This window comes from Salvelinus fontinalis, chromosome 17, assembly GCF_029448725.1.
Source record: "Salvelinus fontinalis isolate EN_2023a chromosome 17, ASM2944872v1, whole genome shotgun sequence".
Classification (NCBI taxonomy): Eukaryota; Metazoa; Chordata; class Actinopteri; order Salmoniformes; family Salmonidae; genus Salvelinus; species Salvelinus fontinalis.
Window position 1 is genome coordinate 46,323,500 of NC_074681.1, and position 20,883 is coordinate 46,344,382.

Consider the following 20,883-nt stretch of genomic DNA (forward strand, 5'->3'; position numbering starts at 1 on the left):
ACGCTACTAGCGCGTACCCGCTAACTAGCTAGCCATTTCACATCCGTTAAATTCACCCCCCTTTCAACCTCCTCCTTTTCCGCAGCAACCAGTGATCCGGGTCAACAGCATCAATGTAACAGTATAACTTTAGTACGTCCCCTCGCCCCGACACGGGCGCGAGCCAGGGACCCTCTGCACACGTCAACAACGGTCGCCCACGAAGCATCGTTACCCATCGCTCCACAAAGGCCGCGGCCCTTGCAGAGCAAGGGGCAACACTACATCTAGGTTTCAGAGCAAGTGACGTAACTGATTGAAACGCTACTAGCGCGTACCCGCTAACTAGCTAGCCATTTCACATCCGTTACATAAGGTCAGGACGTGACAATTCTGTGTTGTTACAGCATTCAACCCACATAATGCGTAGAGCATTTAATGTAACAGATAATAATTGAAACCTAAATTGAAAACCTTGATATATTTTTTGAATAATCGTAACAAAACCGAACCGATCTCAAAAAGCACTAACTGCTCAGCACTACTAGCAATATAAGCTCTCTTTTTACACAAGGCAGTGTTGTTCAGTACAATACAATTTCATGATCGATTTGGCCGTAACGGGGCTTGCTAGTACCACTTCAAGCTAAGCTAGCTAAGTTTAGCTAGCTAGCTTTGTTTGCTATACCTAAAATGTACTGTAGTCTAACAGAATAGCTAGCTAGCTAACTAGACTAGCTAGCTTCAGTACATCTCATTAGGAGCAAAACTGGAGAAATGTTTTAATGACGATGACAAAGAATAAAGGAATGACTTTGGCTTTATGACTCATATTAGTCTTGGAGTGACTATACCTGTGTGTTATAGCTAGAGTCACAGGTCCCAGTTTTGGGACTGGTGCAGCAGATAATAGTTCCTGTAACACAGGATAAATGATGAAACAGGAGAACGTGGCTTCTCTTTCAAAGGTTCTCTCAATTATGAGAACACACAGGTGCAGGATCGCATACAGTCCCAGTGCGAAGCTAACACGTCTCACTGCCCCCTACTGGGCAACAGTAGTATAAGTGCATTGCAATGGCAAAACCTTGGAGGACTGACATTTCAGTAAAAGCATTCTTCCCCAATACAAAGAAACAATACATAAACACAAATGTGACCATACGTTATGTGTACGTCACACTAGCTAGCTATGTCTGTGAGATGTCTCATATTCTACACCATGCTGATACAGTAGGAATACAGACAGTGCACAATGATTGCCCATGAATGTCTAATAGTTTTTTTCTCTTTCTCTCACAGACAATACAGCTTGGATACAAAGAAGTTGATGACTCTCAAGAGATGTGAAAGGTCCCATAACTTCTTAGGGCTAGGCCCCTTTTTTCTCCTCTTCCTGTCTGAAAACGTGCCCAAAGTAAACTGCCTGTTGCTCAGGCCCTGAAGCCAGGATATGCATATAATTGGTACCAGTCTTTCTCTCAGACAGTACAGCTTGGATACAAATAAGTTGATGACTCAAGGGAAGATGTGAAAGGTCCCATAACCGCAATAAAAATTACTCACTGCACCACTCAAAAACACTAAATATCAGTATTCCCTTTGCAGAACTGTAGTATGTATTATAGGCGTTAGTAGTGTATTTTTCCGCTACTGTATATATGTCATACATTGCCGTAACTGTTCCTGCACACTACTGTTTAAACTCACCTCAGTCTCCAGAGCAAATACTTTGTCTTGAATACAAGCCATGTCTACTTCTTTGCTATATCGACAGACTAATCAACTGTTTTATTGAAACAAGTTTACTTACCAACAAATGAAAGTTTAAGTGATACCCTGCAACATTTGTTTTAGCAGTAAGATTGTAGCTAGTTTATCCAAATACATTTAGTGAATATCGCAATAAATTGATCCAGACGTTGAAGTCAACTCTTTACTGGTTGCTGGTATAATTTAGTCACTTGTCAGTAAACATTAAAAAAATGGATTATATAGAACACCATTATACGTATGTACAAGAGTTAGCAATATTTATACCACAATGCAGTTGTGAGCATACTAGGCATTCTATATTGTACTACAATATACAGTAAGTCTAACTGTACATGGATGTTGTGTTAGTTGTTTGTTCAAAGCAGGTTTCAGAATGGTTCAGCTGGTGAACCTTGTCTTATGTTGGTTAATGGCAGCTGGTTTAGAAGACTTTGGCGCAATGGCGAAGTTGGCAAGGATTTTAGGTTTCAGGGAGCTGTGACTCTGGCTCCTTGTAGGCAACCATATGGTCCTTTCTGCACTCCACAGCTAGGTGGACAAGCCTCTCGCTGAAGTGGTGGGTTCTGGGCTCGTCCACTTTTTCACCACCAACTGCTTCGAGCTCTTTCAGAAGATTTGTTTGTACTGCAAGTCTCCTCGAAAGACATTAAGACTGATCATTAGGATGTGTAACCATACAAAAGACATGTTCATCTGTAAACAAAAAAAATGGTATAGTAGACTGGTATTTGTTTTGTTGCACTCAGAGTCAATAATGGGCCATTGAGATGAGCTGTTAGCAAAGGTGTGTAAAGTTTGAGGGGGGCTTGACTTGTTGACAGTCTAGTCGTGTATTGTTGTGTATGAGCACCTACAGTTGTGCTATTGAGTAGACAAGTACTGCCAACAATAGAGTCAATCGGCTAGAAGCGTACACTAACAGCCGCTTTCCACCGTGCCAAAGAACTGACTGCAAGGGTGTGAAACGTTTTAGGAGCACTTGGCTTGTAGACAGTTTAGTGTATTGGTGATTTTGTTTTCTAAATAGGATATTGTGCTTTCATAAATACCTTTGGCTGTCCTGGATTGTTTCCGAGTCAGATGATGTTGAGCTTGCGCTTGTTCTCGGCTGAAGGCTTTCATCCAATGGGTATACAGGCTCTGTACTACTGAAGCCGGTGTTAAGGTCGTCATCAGCAGCAGGGTTAGTCTGTAGGAAACACAGTAGTCAGTAATTAGCTAACATTTTACTACCTTGTCCCCATCAATACACACTCAAACAAGGTACTATATCCACCCACCCCCCTCATGTCAATAAATCATGCGTACTAACCTTCACACACAATACCCACCCCCAACAGACTTCAATCCATCACCCACACCATTCCCTTCTTACTAATACCTCCTTTTCTCCAATTTAGACTTCAAGTCTTGCATGAACAATACAGAGAAAACTACAGTAGACAATGTAGCCTACTTGTAAACACACCAACTATGACAACAAGACATGGTGCGGCAAGGTAGCCTAGGTCTTAGAGCGTTGGACTAGTAACCGAAAGGTTGCAAGTTCAAATCCCCGAGCTGACAAGGTGCAAATATGTCGTTCTGCTCGTGAACAGGCAGTGTTCTGCCTGTGAACCCACTGTTCCTAGGCCGTCATTGAAAATAAGAATTTGTTCTTAACTGACTCGCCTAGTAAAATAAATAAAACACAGACTATGTTATTGCCTAGCTCCAGTATATGTATTTGCTCATTGTGGAAAGATTTAGCAAGGTGAATTAAACTAGTTGATGCCGCTGCAGATGTTGATGGGATCGAACTCCACATAGTCACGTTAGCCTCTGCGGTAGTTAGTTAGCTAGCTAACGGTGAGATACGGTAGGCTGTAACCGAACGAAGCTAACGTTAGCTTGCAAAGTTACAAATCACACCGCCAGATCGCAGCTGGCTAATTACATTGATTTGCTTTGGAATGTCTAGACAGCCGATTACGAAAGCAAGCTAGCTAGATTTTGGTTTCGTTTTTAAAAATGTAGCTAGATCGCTAGCTAGTTAGCTAGGTAACATTAGTTATACTTATTTTCTGTTGGCTGATCAGATCCCTCCTCTTTGAAGTGAATGGGGAAATTGATGGAATAGCATCACTTTACAACGTTCGACCTAGCAACCCCATCAATTGAGATTACAGTTCCGTTTCGAAAATCCCCTTGCTGAAAGTGCTGGCTACAAATACAGACATTTTGATATTTCTCCACATCAACTGGATCCACCTTCACCGGGGCGGTACTATGTCCTGAAATCGTTATGAATTTAGGATATTGTGGTTTGCTTAAAACCAAGCAATGTAGATGGCCCGTTTCTACCGCTGTGATGCAGAAACGCTTCTATCTGCGTGTAGTGAAGAAATTCTCTCGTTTTATGACACAGGATATGTTAAGAACATATGAATGAACATATCCAGTGAAATAGAGCAGCAGTGAAATATCCCTTTAAGGAGTTTTACAACAATGTTTGTTTGATTTGAACGGTTTTAGAACAGTTTTAGAGCAGTCTGGTTTTAGTTTTAGAACATCTCACATTGGGTGCTGGAGTTTCCAAGATTCAACATGTTTTTAGCTAAAGACGTGCAACGAGACAGAACTGTTTAGCCAATCAGAGAACAATGTTCTGACATTCTGTTTTAGCCAAGCAGCTAGCTAGCTATTTTGCTGCACACAGCTAGCCTAGCTTGCTGATATTTATATGACAAGTCACAAAGTGTGCCCAGTTTCTGTTGCATTTATTTCAGGACACTCGTTTGCTATAACACTTGACTACAGCAAGTGGCAACTTTGTTTCATCACGTCATTTTAAAGAGGCACCATAACCGTAGAAACGGTCTCATCTTTTTGATCTGAATGCCCCGTCTTTAAAGGCTCTGCATGGTCAATCCGACTTCTGCATTGGCCGTGCAGCATTGACAGTGATACGGCCTCTGCAGAAGTCAGGACATTCATACTTCTTGCTCTTCGTGGAGCAGAGCTGTTGTGAAGGAAGTGAGTTTGTGTTTATACAAGACCCCCCCGCCTATCGTCAACCAATCACGTAATGCGGATCTATACGGAGCCTTCCGCATCTTTAAAACATTTGGGAGGCACACGGCGATGCGGAGGCTACGCAATTATATCGGATCAAGCATAAGTTGGCTCTTAGTCAGCTGTTGTACAACACAACATTCTAAAACAAGCTAGTTTTGTCTCGTCTCATGTCAGCTGTTCTATCTGAACTGGGCTTTAGAGACATTAAGATGGAGTAGTGTGTTTATATGTGTGTCATTTGTATGTGTGCTTCTGATTATGCAAGTGAAAGTGTGACAAGGGGGCCATTTTGGCGTATGTGTGTCTAAGTGTAGGTGTGTGAATGTAATCCCCAGTGTAATAACAATGATTATTTTCCTCTGCAGGCACTAATCCCCTTTGCCTCCCCGTAGACCTTAGCCCTCACTCTGCAGACAGAGAGAACACAGGATTACAGCTTTCTATCTGTGTGTCTGTCTGTCTCTGTGTCATCTCAGACCCAATGAAGGGTTGAAATGTTGTCAGTGAAGCACACAGGAATGTATTGCAGTGTACAAAGCCTCTTTTTACATTTTCACAATTTAGCTTTCACATCGATTGAGTCACAATATCCTTGTTTGAATCGACAAGGCCCATTAAACAACCCAGAGGTTAATGCCGCTGACCTGGTGCACCTAAGCCAGAGTTGGCAGGGGTTTGAATCCAACCCGCAGCCCTTTTACTCAAACTTCTCCTACCTTTCCTCTTAACTCCACCGTCCAATAAAAATATGGGACTGCCCCATTTTTTCACAGGGATAGCTCAGGATTTTGGAAACGAGGCCCTTTATCTGCTTCCCAAGAGTCAGATTTACTCGTGGATGCCATTTTTATGTATCTGCATCCTTTGAAAAGCTACAACAACACTCACCCACATATGCAAGACATGTTGCTGTAACAACACAACTGTTTCTACTAACCAAAGCCTTGATTGAAGACTACGATGAGATGATTAGTAGAATCAGTCATGCTGGGTTGTACATCAGTGGGATAAGGGGAGGGTGTGAGGCTTTTTATCTGCAGAACGTGAGGAAGAGGAGTAGCGCGTGACTCCTGGCTAATACTGGAGAGTGTGTCCTCGTGTCAGAGGGACCTCACACTATCTGTGTGTGTGTGTGTGTGTGTGTCTCTTTCTCTCTCTCTAATCCCACCCTGTGCTGAGCAAAGGGGAACCAATCCCAATCCGCTCAACTAGGTACAGTGGGCCCAGGAAGTCTGTGTGTGTACATACGTGTGTGCGTGAACATATCTGTGTGTGTGTCTAAGTGTCATTGCGAGGCAGAGAGACTCACCTGATTGGTCAGGGAATACATTGACGGACACAGGGTACAAATACAAGTCCCTCCACCACTGTTCTCCTCCGATTGTCTACTGCTCTAGCAACACAGGTCTGTTTGTGTGTGTGTGTGTGTGTGTGTGTGTGTGTGCATTTTAAGTGTGTATGCAGTCACACTGGGCTACTGTAAATGAAACAGTTTGTTACAATGATGGATAGCAGTTAGGCAGGGAGGGGAACGATGGGAAATAATCGTATTGGATGCTTGGCAGGGCTGAGATGTCATTTATTTATTTATTGTATCGTATTTATTAGGATATTCTTTACTTAACTGTAAATACCGGGTGGTTGTTCAAATTAATAATGGCATTAGTAAAGAAAGCATTTGGGATATGTCTAATGAATTATTTCTCTCCCTCTCTTCTCTCTTTCTCCCTCTCTCTCCGTAAACCCATAGATCTCATACTCATACTTTTCCAGTGTGCCACCATGAGTCCCAAGAACGTCATCTTCAAGAAGATGGCCAAGGACAAGTCGGTGAGTGAGTGAGTGTGTGTGTGTGTGTGTGTGTGTGTGTGTGTGTGTGTGTGTGTGTGTGTGTGTGTGTGTGTGTGTGTGTGTGTGTGTGTGTGTGTGTGTGTGTGTGTGTGTGTGTGTGTGTGTGTGTGTGTGTGTGTGTGTGTGTGTGTGTGTGTGTGTGTGTTTGCAGGTATGTGTGCGCATGTGTGTCTGTGTCTGTGTGCTAAGCATTATTGTTAGAGTGGCATAATGCAATACTAACAAAATATGACTATTCTTGATATTTCACACATGGACTTGTATTCGACAAGGAAACCTAACAATAGTTCTGCTCACTTAGCACTTACATATCCCTCAGTAGTCTCTTTCCACGGTTGCTTGTGTCAAGCGGCTGTGGAAAGAGACTATTCACTTAGAAAATGTCATGACTGTGTTGTCGTTGGCAAAGTGATGGCGTTAACGGGTGACACGGATGAAGCCATGCGTATGACAGATTACATTGAGATTAGATTAATGTATTACTCCTCTGTGGTGTGTGTGTGTGTTAAAGGATACGCAACACATTTCCCCCAAGGATAAACTACTTGCAAGGGGGTTTAGTATGCTGTGAAAGTGTTTACATGTGTTTATGTGTTGTGTGCATGCATGCGCTAATGTGTTGACATAATTCCTAGTGAAGGCCTCAGGTATGATTTTATGTTTTGTACTTGATCAGGTTGGAGTATACATGGCGAAGAGGGACTTTGTGGATCGTGTGGACTCTGTCGACCCAGTGGGTAAGCGCAGCTCGTGCTCTCTTCGTCAATTAAAACAACCCGGCCGTGAACCAATCAGCAACTCAACAAGTCAGAAACGAACCAATCATTGCACATCAAACAATCTCACACGCAATTGATCAAATGCTGCCAGATCTGGCTGAATCTACATAACAGATGACCTAGGATGTCGGATTTTCTCAAAGGTCACTTTTGAGGTCAGAAAACATCTGACAAACGTAGATATTGTCATGTCCCTTTATTTGAAACCCCTCATTCAAAGGGCTTACTGGATTCACAGTATTGCTTTAGATAAGAGCCTTAGCAATAAACACTTACATCAATGTAATTAATTCTTCAGAGCCTTTGGCCAGGAATCAATCAAACGCAGATAAACTACCTGCAGATAAACAACCAATGTGATCTCCACAAACCTCTGAGAAATGGCCTTTAGAAGTCCATTGCTGTGCACCCGTTGCTAATCTGCATCGGTTTGAATCCCGGCCGCTGTCTTGTCTAATTCTGTCAATTCTAACCTATGCTGTTCTTCACTCACAATAGATGGTGTCATACTGGTTGACCCTGAGGTCCTCAAAGGGAAAAAAGGTCTGCATCTCACCAAACGTGTGCGTGTGTGTACATGGGCAAGTGTATGTGCCTGTGTGCGTGGAACAGGGTTGGGCTCCGTTTTAATTGAAGGCAGTCAATTCAGAAAGTGATTTGAATAAAAAAATCATATAAAATGGAACAACTTTTAAAATAAATAGCTTTTACTTCAACTTTTTTTGAGAAGCCATTGAAAATAGCAGTACTTATTGTAATCATATATCTTTGACGCCCCCTAGCGTTCGTCCAGCTGTCCTGCACGTTCCGGTACGGTCGTGAAGATATGGACGTGATGGGAATTGCCTTCCGTAGGGAGATCTACATAGCCATCCGTCAGGTGTATCCGCCCAAACAGGACAGGGAGCAGTCCACACACACCAAGATGCAGGGCAAACTGCTGCGCAAACTGGGAGACAATGCCTTTCCTTTCTTTTTCGAGGTGAGGGCCAAGGACCTCAAGAGATACCAACCTTTTATTGTACATGCAAATTGCAAATTAAAAACACATATACATGTCAAGGAAAACACAAAACTCACATAGGCCTACTCGCCTCATTACACACACACACACACACACACACACACACACACACACACACACACACACGCGCGCGCGCGCCTCTCGTTCATCTTAATTACATTTTTCTGTGTGTGTGTGTGTTTCAGTTCCCTGATAACCTGCCTTGTTCAGTGGGTTTGCAGCCTGGCCCTAATGATTCTGGGAAGGTAAGGATCGTGAACCTTGACCTGGTTGTCTCTTACATTGCTTCATTTTATTATGTGATATTTGGTCATTATACTTGAAATGCATATACTGTATTTTGTATTCTGAGAATTTTTACATTGTGACGATTGACGTATACAGTTCATGTAATCTAAAATGTAAGAAAAATGTATCTCTGATTGTGAGCAAGCTCTGTTGTCTTGGTAGCAATGTGTCGTGGAGTTTGAGGTCAAAGCCTTCAGTGCGGAGAGCCAGGAGGCCAAAGTCCGCAAACGGTCAGTGGAGTTTTCTCTGTCCCAGATAACCCCCATTCCTAACCCCAAGTCTCCACCATCGGCCCTGGAGAGCTGCTTTAACAGAAATAGCCGCTTGTGGCTCTATATCACAACAAACTTTGATGGACGGTGTCACGAAACCAATAACTAGCCTACCAATGTTGTTGCACTTGATTTGTTTAGGGGTCCTAGGCCTAGTTACACGGTCTGTAACTTGAATGAATGTGTTCATTTTTGTGAGAAATCAGCCTTTGAGGACCATGTTGGATGCACATGTGCCCAGGGAGACAGCCATCTTCCTTTAGGCAAAGGGCCAGCTCCTTCTTGATCTCTTGGTCGGCCAGTCCAAACTGATTATTATTTGTTCAGTTGGTGACAAAACAGAAATATGTAGAAAAGGAAAAATAAAAAAAGGCATGCCCAAACTAAAGACTCCAAAACAAACAAAAGGCCTCATGGACACCAAACTAAACCAGCAGCCTCACGGCTTTTCCAGCTGGGTCAGTGACAATCGCATAATTGGCAGCACCTGTCTCCTTATCAACCAGGCTCAGCACCTGGACACGGTTCCCTTGGGGAATGGAGTGTGGAATTGGTAGTGAGCTGTAGCGTGCTGTCTAAACTACCTAACATATTCCATAACAATGGTTCTTTCTCATCCATTCCCTCCCTTCCTCTCCCCTTCCCCCTTCTCTCCTTCCTCGATAGGAGTACAGTGCATCTGATGATCCGGAAGCTGCAGTATGCCCCGGAGAATAGCGGGACGGCTCCCTCTGTGAAGACCACCCGTGAGTTTGTCATGTCCGACAAGCCCCTGCACCTGGAGGCGAGTCTTGACAAGGAGGTGGGTAGGATACCGTTAGAGTCAACAGCACATCACTGGCCTTAGATTTTATGCATTTGCTCATACATGATTAGTGAAGCATCTACAGAGCATTCAGAAAGTATTCAGACCCCTTCCCTTTTTACACATTTTCTTACATTACAACCTTGTTCTAAAATGGATTAAATCGTTTTTCCGCACACACCTGTCTATAAAAGGTCCCACAGTTAAAAGTGCATGTCAGAACAAAAACCAAGCCATGAGGTCGAAGGAATTGTCCGTAGAGCTCTGAGACAGGATTGTGTCGAGGGACAGATCTGGGGAAGGGTACCAAAACATTTATGCAGCTTTGAAGGTCCCCTTAAAACACAGTGGCATCCATCATTCTTGAATGGAAGAAGTTTGGTGTCACATTCCGGACCTGTTTTCTGTTATTTTTGTATGTGTTTAGTTGGTCACGGCGTGAGTTGGGGTGGGCATTCTATGTTTTGTGTTTCTATGTTTAGGTCATTGGTAATTAGCCTTATATGGTTCTCAATCAGGGACAGGTGTTTGACGCTTCCTCTGATTGAGAACCATATAAAGGTAGGCTGTTCACACTGTTTGTGTGTGGGTGGATGTCTTCCCTGTTTGTGTCTGTGCACCACACGGGACTGTTTCGTTTGTTCGTTCGTTTGTGTAGTCTGTACCTGTTCATGCGTTCTTCGTGTTTATGTAAGTTCTCTCGTTCAGGTCTGTCTACATCGTTTATTTGTTTTTGTAGTTTGTTGAAGTATTTTCGTGTTTCGTCATTACTTTAATAAATTCATTATGTCATATCACAACGCTGCGCTTTGGTCCAATCCCTACTCCTCCTCTTCGGACGAAGAGGAGGAGGACAACCGTTACATTTGGAACAACCAAGACTCTTCCTAGAGCTGGCCACCAGCCAAACTAAGCAATCGGGGGAGAACAGCATTGGTCAGGGAGGTGACCAAGAACCCGATGGTCACTCTGACAGAGCTCCAGATTTCTTCTGTGGAGATGGGAGAACCTTTCAGAAGTACAACCATCTCTGCAGCACTCCACCAATCAGGCCTTTATGGTAGAGTGGCCGGAAGTAAGCCACTCCTCAGTAAAAGGCACATGACAGCCCGCTTGGAGTTTACCAAAAGGCACCAAAGGACTCTCAGACAATGAGAAACACGATTCTCTGGTCTGATAAAACCAAGATTGAATTATTTTGCCTGAATGCCAAGCATTACATCTGGAAGACACCTGGCACCATCCCTACGGTGAAGCATGGTGGTGGCAGCATCATGCTGTGGGGCTGTTTTTCAGCAACAGGGACTGGGAGACTAGTCAGGATCGAGGGAATGATAAGTGGCGCAAAGTACAGAGAGATCCTTGATGAAAACTGACTCCAGAGCGCTCAGAATCTCAGACTGGGGCAAAGGTTCACCTTCCAACAGGACAATGACCCTAAGCACACAGCCAAGACAACGCAGGAGAGTGTTTGGGACAAGTCTCTGAATGTCCTTGAGTGACCCAGCTAGAGCCTGGACTTGAACCCAATAGAACATCTCTGGAGAGACCTGAAAATAGCTGTGCAGCGATGCTCCCCATCCAACCTGACAGAGCTTGAGAGGATCTGCAAAGAAGAATGGGAGAAACTCCCCAAATACAGGTGTTCCAAGCTTGTAGCTTCAAACCCAGGAAGACTCAAGGCTGTAATCGCTGCCAAAGGTGCTTCAACAAAGTACTGAGTAAAGGGTCTGAATACTTGTGTAAATGTGATATTGCATGTTTTTATTTGTAAAACATTTACACAAATTTCTAAAAACCAGTTTTTGCTTTGTCATTATGGGCTATTGTGTGTGGACTGATAAGGGGAAAAAAATGATTTAATACATTTTAGTCAAGGGGTCTGAATACTTTTCGAATACACTATATATAGTGTTTGTTGAAAGTGGGACCAGCGGTCGTATGTATTAAGAGTAGGATTTCCTATATAGGATCAGGTCCCTCCTGTCATGTTATCTTATTCACTGTGATCTAAAATGAAAAACTGATCCTAGATCAGCACTCCTACTCTGAGACGCTTGATACACACAACCCCAGATTTTACATGTGCTGGGGCTTGTTCAATGGGGTCCAACATTTCAAACATTGCTGGTATAAATGTTATTTATAGACCTTGGACAAAGCCTGGGATTTTTTCAGAGAGTTCCATATGGTCATATGGCCACAACAAAAAATTGGCCGCCACAAGGAGCCCTCCTGTCTGACATGATTTCCTTCCCTTGCAGATCTACTACCATGGAGAGCCCATTAATGTGTGTGTCAACGTCACAAACAGCTCCAACAAGAATGTGAAGAACATCATTGTCTCCGGTAAGGAAAGACCAACCCGTGGCAAACTTTACAAACGGACACACACGCGAACGAACAAGATATCTACTCTATATTATATCAAAACTGTAACAAGCAGTACCCCGCAATTTGCAAAGCACCAGATGTAAGAACACATCATGTTACCCTTATTATATTGCTGAATGATTTGTGAAGTGTCTATGTAGGCATTATAAAGACTTTATGGGTCCTGTACAGCTCAGTTGGTAGAGCATGGCACTTGCAGCGCTAGGGTTATGTGTTTGATTCCCCACGCGGTACCAGTACGAAAACACTTGAAAATGTAAGCCCTAAGCACTAAGTCTGGATAAGAATGTCTGATAAAATGTCAAAATGTTATGAAGCCTGACTCGTGCCCTATAAGTTAGTCTTCAAAGTCTGACTGGAGATGTCATACTCATTCTATCTCTATATTTTATTTCTCAGTGGACCAGGTGGCCACTGTGGTCTTGTATTCCAATGACAGCTACGTGAGGGCAGTGGCCTTAGAGGAATCTGGGTAAGCGTCCAGCCTTTGAGTGAATACATGTTTAATCTGCACTAAACCACAATGGGAAATTATATTTTAATCATTGGAATCAGCTATGCAGTGTGACTGCTATACATACGACCTGGAAAGCACTCCAAAATGTCTAACTCGGACTCTCCCATTGGTCTAGGGATGCTGTTGCTGCTGGTGCAAGCCTGAAGAAAGTGTACACCCTGACTCCCCTATTGGTCTGCAACCGGGAGAGGCGGGGCATAGCTCTTGATGGCAAGTTGAAGCATGAAGACACTAATCTGGCATCGTCGAGCATGTGAGTATCTCGTCAGTCATCGGCAACTAGTTAAACAAGTGGTGATGCTGGAGGACAATCTGTGTCGTGTTCAGTGGGACACTCCGTAGCAAAACATTTGGAAAACGAGAAACGCTTCTTACTGGACAAATTCAAATAGTACCTCCCCTTTACCTTTTCGCAACCTTTTCATTCGTTTGTGCCTACTGAACACGACTATGGAACATTCAGATATATTGTGTAGAACAGACATCCCAGCAAACCAAAATTGGTTCTATGAAAGTTCCCAGAACACTCGTTAGGTCGTGTCAAATGTTCTCAAAACACAAAAAATGTCCAGTCGTCCTGATGATTATACACTGAACAAAAATATAAATGCAACATGCAAAGTGTTGGTCCCATGTTTCATGAGCTGAAATAAAAGATCCCAGAAATGTACCATATGCACAAAAAGCTTATTTCTCTCAAATTTTAGACAAATTTGTTTACATCCCTTTTAGTGAGTATTTCTCCTTTGCCAAGGTAAACCATCCACTTGACAGGTGTGGCATATCAAGAAGCTGATTAAACAGCATGATCATTGCACAAGTGCAGCTTGTGGACAATAAAAGGCCACTCTAAAATGTGCAGTTTTTGCACACAACACAATGCCACAGAATTCTCATGTTTTGAGGGAGGGTGCAATCGAATAAGCCCCCACTTCCCGATTGAATAAACCCCCACTTCCCTCCATTCTGCTAGCAAACGAACTATCTTTGGACAATAAAATCTACTAGTTACTGGGAAGATTAAACTACCAACGGGACATTAAAAACTGTAGCATCTTATGCTTCACGCAGTCACACAAAATCAACATACAGCTGGCTGGTTATACGCTGTACTGGCAGGATAGAACAGCGGTGTCTGGTAAGACAAGGGGCAGCGGACAATGTATTTTTGTAAACAGCTGGTGCACGATATCAAAGGAAGTCTCGAGCTATTGCTTGCCTGAGGTAGAGTATCTCATGATAAGCTGCAGACCACACTACCGAGAGTTTTCATCTGTATTCTTTGTAGCTGTTTACATACCGCCACAGTCAGAGGCTGGCACTAAAACAGCATTGAATGAGCTGTATTCCGCCATAAGCAAACAAGAAAACGCTCACCCAGAGGCGGCGCTCCTAGTAGCCGAGAACTTTAATGCAGGGAAACTTACAGAAATTTGGTAAAACGGATATCAGCATGTTAAATGTGCAATCAGAGGAAAAATAACTCTGGACCACCTATACTCTACACGCAGAGACTCATACAAAGCTCTCCCTCGCCCTCCATTTGGAAAATCTGACCATAAATTTATCCTCCTGATTCCTGCTTACAAGCAAAAGTTAAAGCAGGAAGCACCAGTGACTAGATCAATAAAAAGTGGTCAGATGAAGCAGATGCTAAGTTACAGGACAGTTTTGCTAGCACAGACTGGAATATGTTCCAGGATTCCTCCGATGGCATTGAGGAGTACACCAAATCAGTCATTGGCTTCATCAATAAGTGCATTGATGACGTCGTTCCCACAGTGACTGTACGTACATACCCCAACCAGAAGCCATGGATTACAGGCAGCATGCGCACTGAGCTAAAGGCTAGAGGTGCCGCTTTGAAGGAGAGGGAGACAGCCTATAGGGAGTAGGTCAGAGACCTGGCCGTGTGGTGCCAGGACAACAACCTCTCCATCAATGTGATCAAGACAAAGGAGATGATTGTGGACTACAGGAAAAAGATGACCGAGCACGTTCCCATTCTCATCGACGGGGCTGCAGTGGAGCAGGTTGAGAGCTCCAAGCACACCAAGACAGTCGTGAAAAGGGCACGACAAAACCTATTCCCCCTCAGGAGACTGAAAAGATTTGGCATTGGACCTCAGATCCTCAAAAGGTTCTACAGCTGCACCATCGAGAGCATCCTGACTAGTTGCATCACTGCCTGGAATGGCAAGTGCTCGGCCTGTGACCGCAAGGCACTACAGAGGGTATTATATTACTGGGGCCAAGCTTCCTGGGCCTCTATACCAGGCGGTGTCAAAAGAAGGCCCTAAAAATTGTCAAAGACTCCAGCCACCCTAGTCATTGACTGTTCTCTCTGCTACCGCACAACAAGCGGTACCGGAGCGCCAAGTCTACGTCCAAGAGGCTTCTAAACAGCTTCTACCCCCAAGCCATAAGACTCCGGAACATCTAGTCAAATGGCTACCCAGACTATTTGCAGTGCCTCCCCACTCAGCCCCTCTCACCCCCTCTTTACACCACTGCTACTCTCTGTTGTCATCTATGCATAGTCACTTTAATAACTACCTACATGTACATTCTACCTCAAAAAAACAGTGCCCCCGCACATTGACTCTGTTTTGGTGCCCCCCTGTATACAGTGGCTTGCGAACGTATTCACCCCCCTTGGCATTTTTCCTATTTTATTGACTTACAACCTGGAATTAAAATATATTTTTGGGGGGTTTGTATCATTGGATTTACACAACCTTCCTACCATTTTGAAGATGCAAAATATTTTTTATTGTGAAACAAACAAGAAATAAGACAAAGAAACAGAAAACTTGAGCGTGCATAACTATTCACCCCCCCAAAGTCAATACATTGTAGAGCCACCTTTCTCAGCAATTACAGCTGCAAGTCTCTTGGGGTATGTCTCTATAAGCTTGGCACATCTAGCCACTGGGATTTTTGCCCGTTCTTCAAGGCAAAACTGCTCCAGCTCCTTCAAGTTGGATGGGTTCTGCTGGTGTACAGCAATCTTTTTCGTCATACCACAGATTCTCAATTGGATTGAGGTCTGGGCTTTGACTAGGCCATTCCAAGACATTTAAATGTTTCCCCATAAACCACTTGAATGTTGCTTTAGCAGTATGCTTAGGGTCATTGTCCTGCTGGAAGGTGAACCTCCGTCCCAGTCTCAAATCTCTGGAAGACAGAAACAGGTTTCCCTCAAGAATTTCCCTGTATTTAGCGCCACCCACCATTCCTTCAATTCTGACCAGTTTCCCAGTCCCTGCCGATGAAAAACATCCCCACAGCATGATGCTGCCTAACCATGCTTCACTGTGGGGATGGTGTTCTCTGGGTGATGTTGGGTTTGCGCCAGACATAGCGTTTTCCTAGATGGCCAAAAAGCTACATTTTAGTCTCATCTGACCAGAGTAGCTACTTCCATATGTTTTGGGAGTCTCCCACATGCCTTTTGGCGAACACCAAACACGTTTGCTTATTTTTTTCTTTAATCTTTCTGGCGCAGGCATTCCGCTAGCGACCCACCTCGACAACATTGTACTAGTATAGACATGATGTTGCATGAATGTTCCCAGAACACATTTTTTCTGTTCTTTAAAAGGTTCCCAGAATGTTTCATTCAGGTGAGCTTTTGTGTTTTGGGAACATATAAACAGTATATTTTGTGATGTCCCCATAATGTTCTCACCAGACTGTTCCCACAACCTAATGAAACATTCTGGGAACCTTTTAAAGAACATAAAAAAATGTCTTCTGGGAACATTCATGCAACATCAGGCAAACCTTTTATAAAAACATTATACACTGAAACATATATATATAAAAGCAGCATCCAACAATTTCAAAGATTTTACTGAGTTACATTTCATATAAGAAAATCAGTTATATATATATATACTGTATTTTTTTTTTTAAATGGAAAACATTCTTTAAATGTTTATGGGATGTTATCCTAATGTTAGATTAAACCCTAACTAGAACTTAATGGGAACCTTATGGAATGTTCCCGGTTTGCTGGGATTTATCTCAAAACAAATAATCATGTAAGCTCTATTCTTGTCATTTCTATCTGCAACGTTCATGGCGTTGCTTCCTGAACACAAATGTTGTTCCTTATTGAAACATATTAAAGTGGCAACACTTTCGGGTGATACAAGTAGCCTTTTATACTGGTGACTTAATTACACGTCTCCACTTTCTTCTTTCTTCATTTCCATTCCTTTCACCTCGTTCTCTCTCTCTCTCTCTCTCTCTCTCTCTCTCTCTCTCTCTCTCTCTCTCTCTCTCTCTCTCTCTCTCTCTCTCTCTCTCTCTCTCTCTCTCTCTCTCTCTCTCTCTCTCTCTCTCTCTCTCTCTATCCTGCTCTACAGTGTTAAAGAAGGTGTGCAGAAGGAGGTTCTAGGAATCCTGGTGTCATACAGAGTCATGGTTAAGCTCATCATCGGCGGGTCAGTCCACTGTGCATGTGCGTGTGTGGCGCGTTTGTGTTTGACGCTTGGGTTCGTTATTGGTTATGTTCTTTATTTTGTATGTTTAATACGTTTTTTCTCTTTTATGCTTTCGTAGAATAATGGGATCTAGGTATGATGGCTTTATCTTATTCAGCATTGCATTTCTAAGAGTGTGTGTGTGCAGTTGCTTATATTATATGTGCGGTTAATCTGTATCCTATTTGTTTTACTTCAGTGAGGTGGGAGTAGAGCTGCCACTCACACTGATGCACCCAAAACCTGACCTAGGTACAAATATTTTTGTTTCAAGATGTGGGTATGAGTGTATGTTGCATTTTTCTGAAGCTTTCAAGGCTTCACTCCATAGTCCAAAAGTACCTAACCCATGAAATCTAATCACTCGTGTTGTTATCTTTTGCCTTCTGAAGTGAGGGAAAGGTAAAATTGGATTATCTTTCCTCCATGTCTTGCTTAGAAGTCATATGTGATTACATGATTGATCAATTGCGATTATGATCGCAAGTACAATTAATCCGTGGAGGGTGTCATATTCTGAACATGCACCTGGACACATTTAATCTCTCTATCTGTCCTTCTCTTGTTTCTCTCTGACCATGCCTCTGTGTCTTCCTCCTCTTATCGTTCTGTCTTTCATTTCTTTCTGTCTGTATTTCCGCTTACTCTGTGTGTGTGTGTGTGTGTCTGTCTGTCTAAACACCTGTCTGTCTGTCTTTTCATACACCTACCTTATTGCTTATCTGTCTGTCTATCTGTCTTCTTGTCTTGCCACCTCTCTGGCTTTACATCTGTCTGTCTGTCTGTCTGTCTGTCTGTCTGTCTGTCTGTCTGTCTTGTCTTGCCACCTGTCTGTCTGTCTATCTGTCTGTCTGTCTGTCTGTCTGTCTGTCTGTCTGTCTGTCTGTCTGTCTGTCTGTCTGTCTGTCGGTATGTCTGTCTGTCTGCCTGTCTGTCGGTATGTCTGTCTGTCTGTCTTCTTGTCTTTGCCATCTCTCTGACTTTACATCTGTCCGGTTGTCCATGGACACATTTGTTGGGAGCAGCGAGCTGGAAGAGGAGATGGTGTTTGAGGAGTTCAAGCGCTCCTACCTGAAGGGGGTGGCCGACGATGAAGAGGAGGGCAACGTGTCTACAGGAGACGCCGCTTCCTGAGCAGGGCCCCTCGTCGCTGGCCAGGCAGCCTCGGTCACAGCACCCCTTGTGGTTGCCTCCAGTACTCCATGCAATGAGGATGGAAAACGGGGATAGTATTGAGTAAAAAGTATAACGATAGCAGTCAAAACAATTGTGGTTAGGTGTTTGAGTCACCCTTAGAGGTAGTTTAGAACATTGCTGGTGGATGATTAATAATTTATTCACAAAGCTTAGGGGGTCTGTATTTCAGCCTCACCATCAGTAGACTCTTTCAGCTTTGTAATCTGCAGGATTTCACTCACTGTCTTATGGTCACTGTGAGCACAGGGTAATGTAACATCCATCCCTGTCTTTAATAAAGAGTTTGGCAGCGATGTTGTGAGGTGAATGGCGGCCATTTTGAGTCATGTAGAAGATGCTCTGTTACATTGACTATTATTAGCGTTATCTAGTAGATAAAATTGTAGTGCACTAGATAACTGGGCATATGTTTGTGCTTGCAGTGAAGACCAACTGTCTTGTACTGGCGTTATGGTATTAAAAGCTAGAGATGTTCTCACAAAAGCTATAGTATTACATTTTCATAGCATCCTTTCATACAGGGAAGATACTTTGTCAACGCAGGCTTTACCTAGCGGGGGTTGGATTAAAATCTACCTGGGAGGCACACTTTTAGAAAAAAGGTACTATCTAGAACCTTATAGGGTTCTTCAGCTGTCCCCATAGGATAACCCTTTGAATAAACCTTTTGAGTTCCATGTAGAACTCTTTCTACAGAGGGTTTTACATGGAACTCAAAAGGGTTATACCTAGAACCCAAAAAGATTTGACCTGGAACCAAAAAGGGTTCTCCTATGGGGACAGCTAAATAACCCTTTTGGAACACTTTTTTGTAAGAGTGTAGGGCTGCCTCACAGGTGTTGTTGAGGGCAGATTTGTCCCATGCGCTTCAACAAGTCACACACAAATAAGTATGAACGATACAAAGACGGACGCACGGTTCAACCAATCAAAAACAGACAAAGACCAAGAGTTTACATTTTATTTAGGCGAGGATGAGCAATATACAGAACAAAACACAAGCAACAACCGTAAAATCCATGTACTACAAATCACAAAACAACATACCGTATCTTGTAACGCTCGTCCTCCTCCTCGTCTGAGGATAACAGACCTGAACTTGAGAACATATAAAAATGAACGCACGAACAGGAAAGAAGGAAGGAAGGAAGGAAGGAAGGAAGGAAGGAAGGAAGGAACAAACGAACGAACCAGCCCGTGTGGCACAAACACTGACACAGGAACAATCACCCACAAACAAACAGTGAAAACAGCCTACCTTAATATGGTTCTTTAATCAGAGGAAACCTAAAACACCTGCCCCTGATTGAGAACCATATCAGGCTAATTAACAATGAACCCAACATAGAAACACATAACATAGAATGCCCACCCAGCTCACGTCCTGACCAACTAAACAAAGACAAAACAAAGGAAATAAGGTCAGGAACGTGACAGTATCTACCTGTATCACAATGCATCATCAATCACTTTAGATACTATTGAGGAGTATACATCTGTTCCAAAAACCACCTGTACCAAATTCCATAATAGCCCAATGTCTCCTAAATTGCAAGGAGCCTTTTTCACAAAACGGATTATTTTGCCATTCAGGGACATGCAGTTCATTCTGAGGTCCATATACCATCAAAACATGTTTCAATACCCTTCTGCTTTTTCTGTCTCAATTCACCCAAATATAGTGTAAGGTTACTTCACAATTCAGTCAATCAATATCCGAACTTAAACAACTAAGACGGTTAATCATTTTGACTGCATGAATACATTTTTCTTATGTCGTCCACAAGATTAATAAATGAATGAACAAAAATGGTGTGGGCATAGAGAGGAAGGTCTGCAACAGGATACGTGTGCTTGCTGTTTTCAAAGCAAAAGCTGCATGACTATCTGACGTTACCTGACCATCGCTCCAGCTAGCTAGCTTTCGACCAGGTTAGTTATAAATAAGGGCCACCGACAAGTAATGTTAGTTAGCTAGCTAGCTGACTTCCTTCAATGCTTGGTGGCTTTACTGACAGACAACAGGGAGATTATATGTAAAGCCACAAAGCATCGAGGTAAAGGCTAAAGATAGCTAGCTATCATACCAAACAGGTGTGTGTGTGCTTGCTTGTGTCCGTCTGTACACTGTACAAGGATTGTTCAAGACTATCCAGCCCCAGCATACACAGCTTGGCACACCAAGTTTTGACCATTACACTGCAATCAAGTGAGTATTAATTAATTATCAACATTTGTCTATATGCTGTAGGTAGCTAGGTATAGGTAGTCCTTTCCTCCACTTAATAATGCCAGAGATGAAAGTCATTAAGATGGATCGGTCAATTGTTCAACCATTCAATTATTCTCAATGGTAATTAGTGAGTATAGGTGAGTATGTCTTCAGATAAATAGGTGGGCATACTGAATATGCCTGCGTATAGCCGCCACTACACCTGCACCATTGGGTGAGAT

The 20,883-nt window shown here is 43.0% G+C and overlaps 1 protein-coding gene across 1 annotated transcript; it reads left to right on the plus strand.

Moving 5' to 3' along the window:
• Positions 1 to 6,137: 6,137 nt before the first annotated feature.
• On the plus strand, positions 6,138 to 18,720 carry saga (S-antigen; retina and pineal gland (arrestin) a). The gene is made up of 16 exons (XM_055867611.1): positions 6,138 to 6,217; positions 6,563 to 6,642; positions 7,340 to 7,400; positions 7,941 to 7,985; positions 8,225 to 8,424; positions 8,652 to 8,711; positions 8,917 to 8,984; positions 9,693 to 9,828; positions 12,096 to 12,180; positions 12,625 to 12,697; positions 12,858 to 12,995; positions 17,116 to 17,193; positions 17,312 to 17,326; positions 17,432 to 17,484; positions 17,625 to 17,634; positions 18,258 to 18,720. The coding sequence occupies exons 2-16, from the start codon at positions 6,595 to 6,597 to the stop codon at positions 18,364 to 18,366; spliced, it is 1,179 nt and encodes a 392-aa protein (XP_055723586.1). The 5' UTR covers positions 6,138 to 6,217; positions 6,563 to 6,594; the 3' UTR covers positions 18,367 to 18,720.
• The last annotated feature ends 2,163 nt before the right edge of the window (positions 18,721 to 20,883 follow it).

Coding starts and splice junctions, on each gene's coding strand:
- saga (XM_055867611.1), top strand. CDS start 6,595: ATGAGTCCCAAGAACGTCATCTTCAAGAAGATGGCCAAGGACAAGTCG. Junction 8,712..8,916: donor GCCCTAATGATTCTGGGAAG/GTAAGGATCGTG, acceptor TTGTCTTGGTAG/CAATGTGTCGTGGAGTTTGA. Junction 12,698..12,857: donor GTGGCCTTAGAGGAATCTGG/GTAAGCGTCCAG, acceptor CCATTGGTCTAG/GGATGCTGTTGCTGCTGGTG.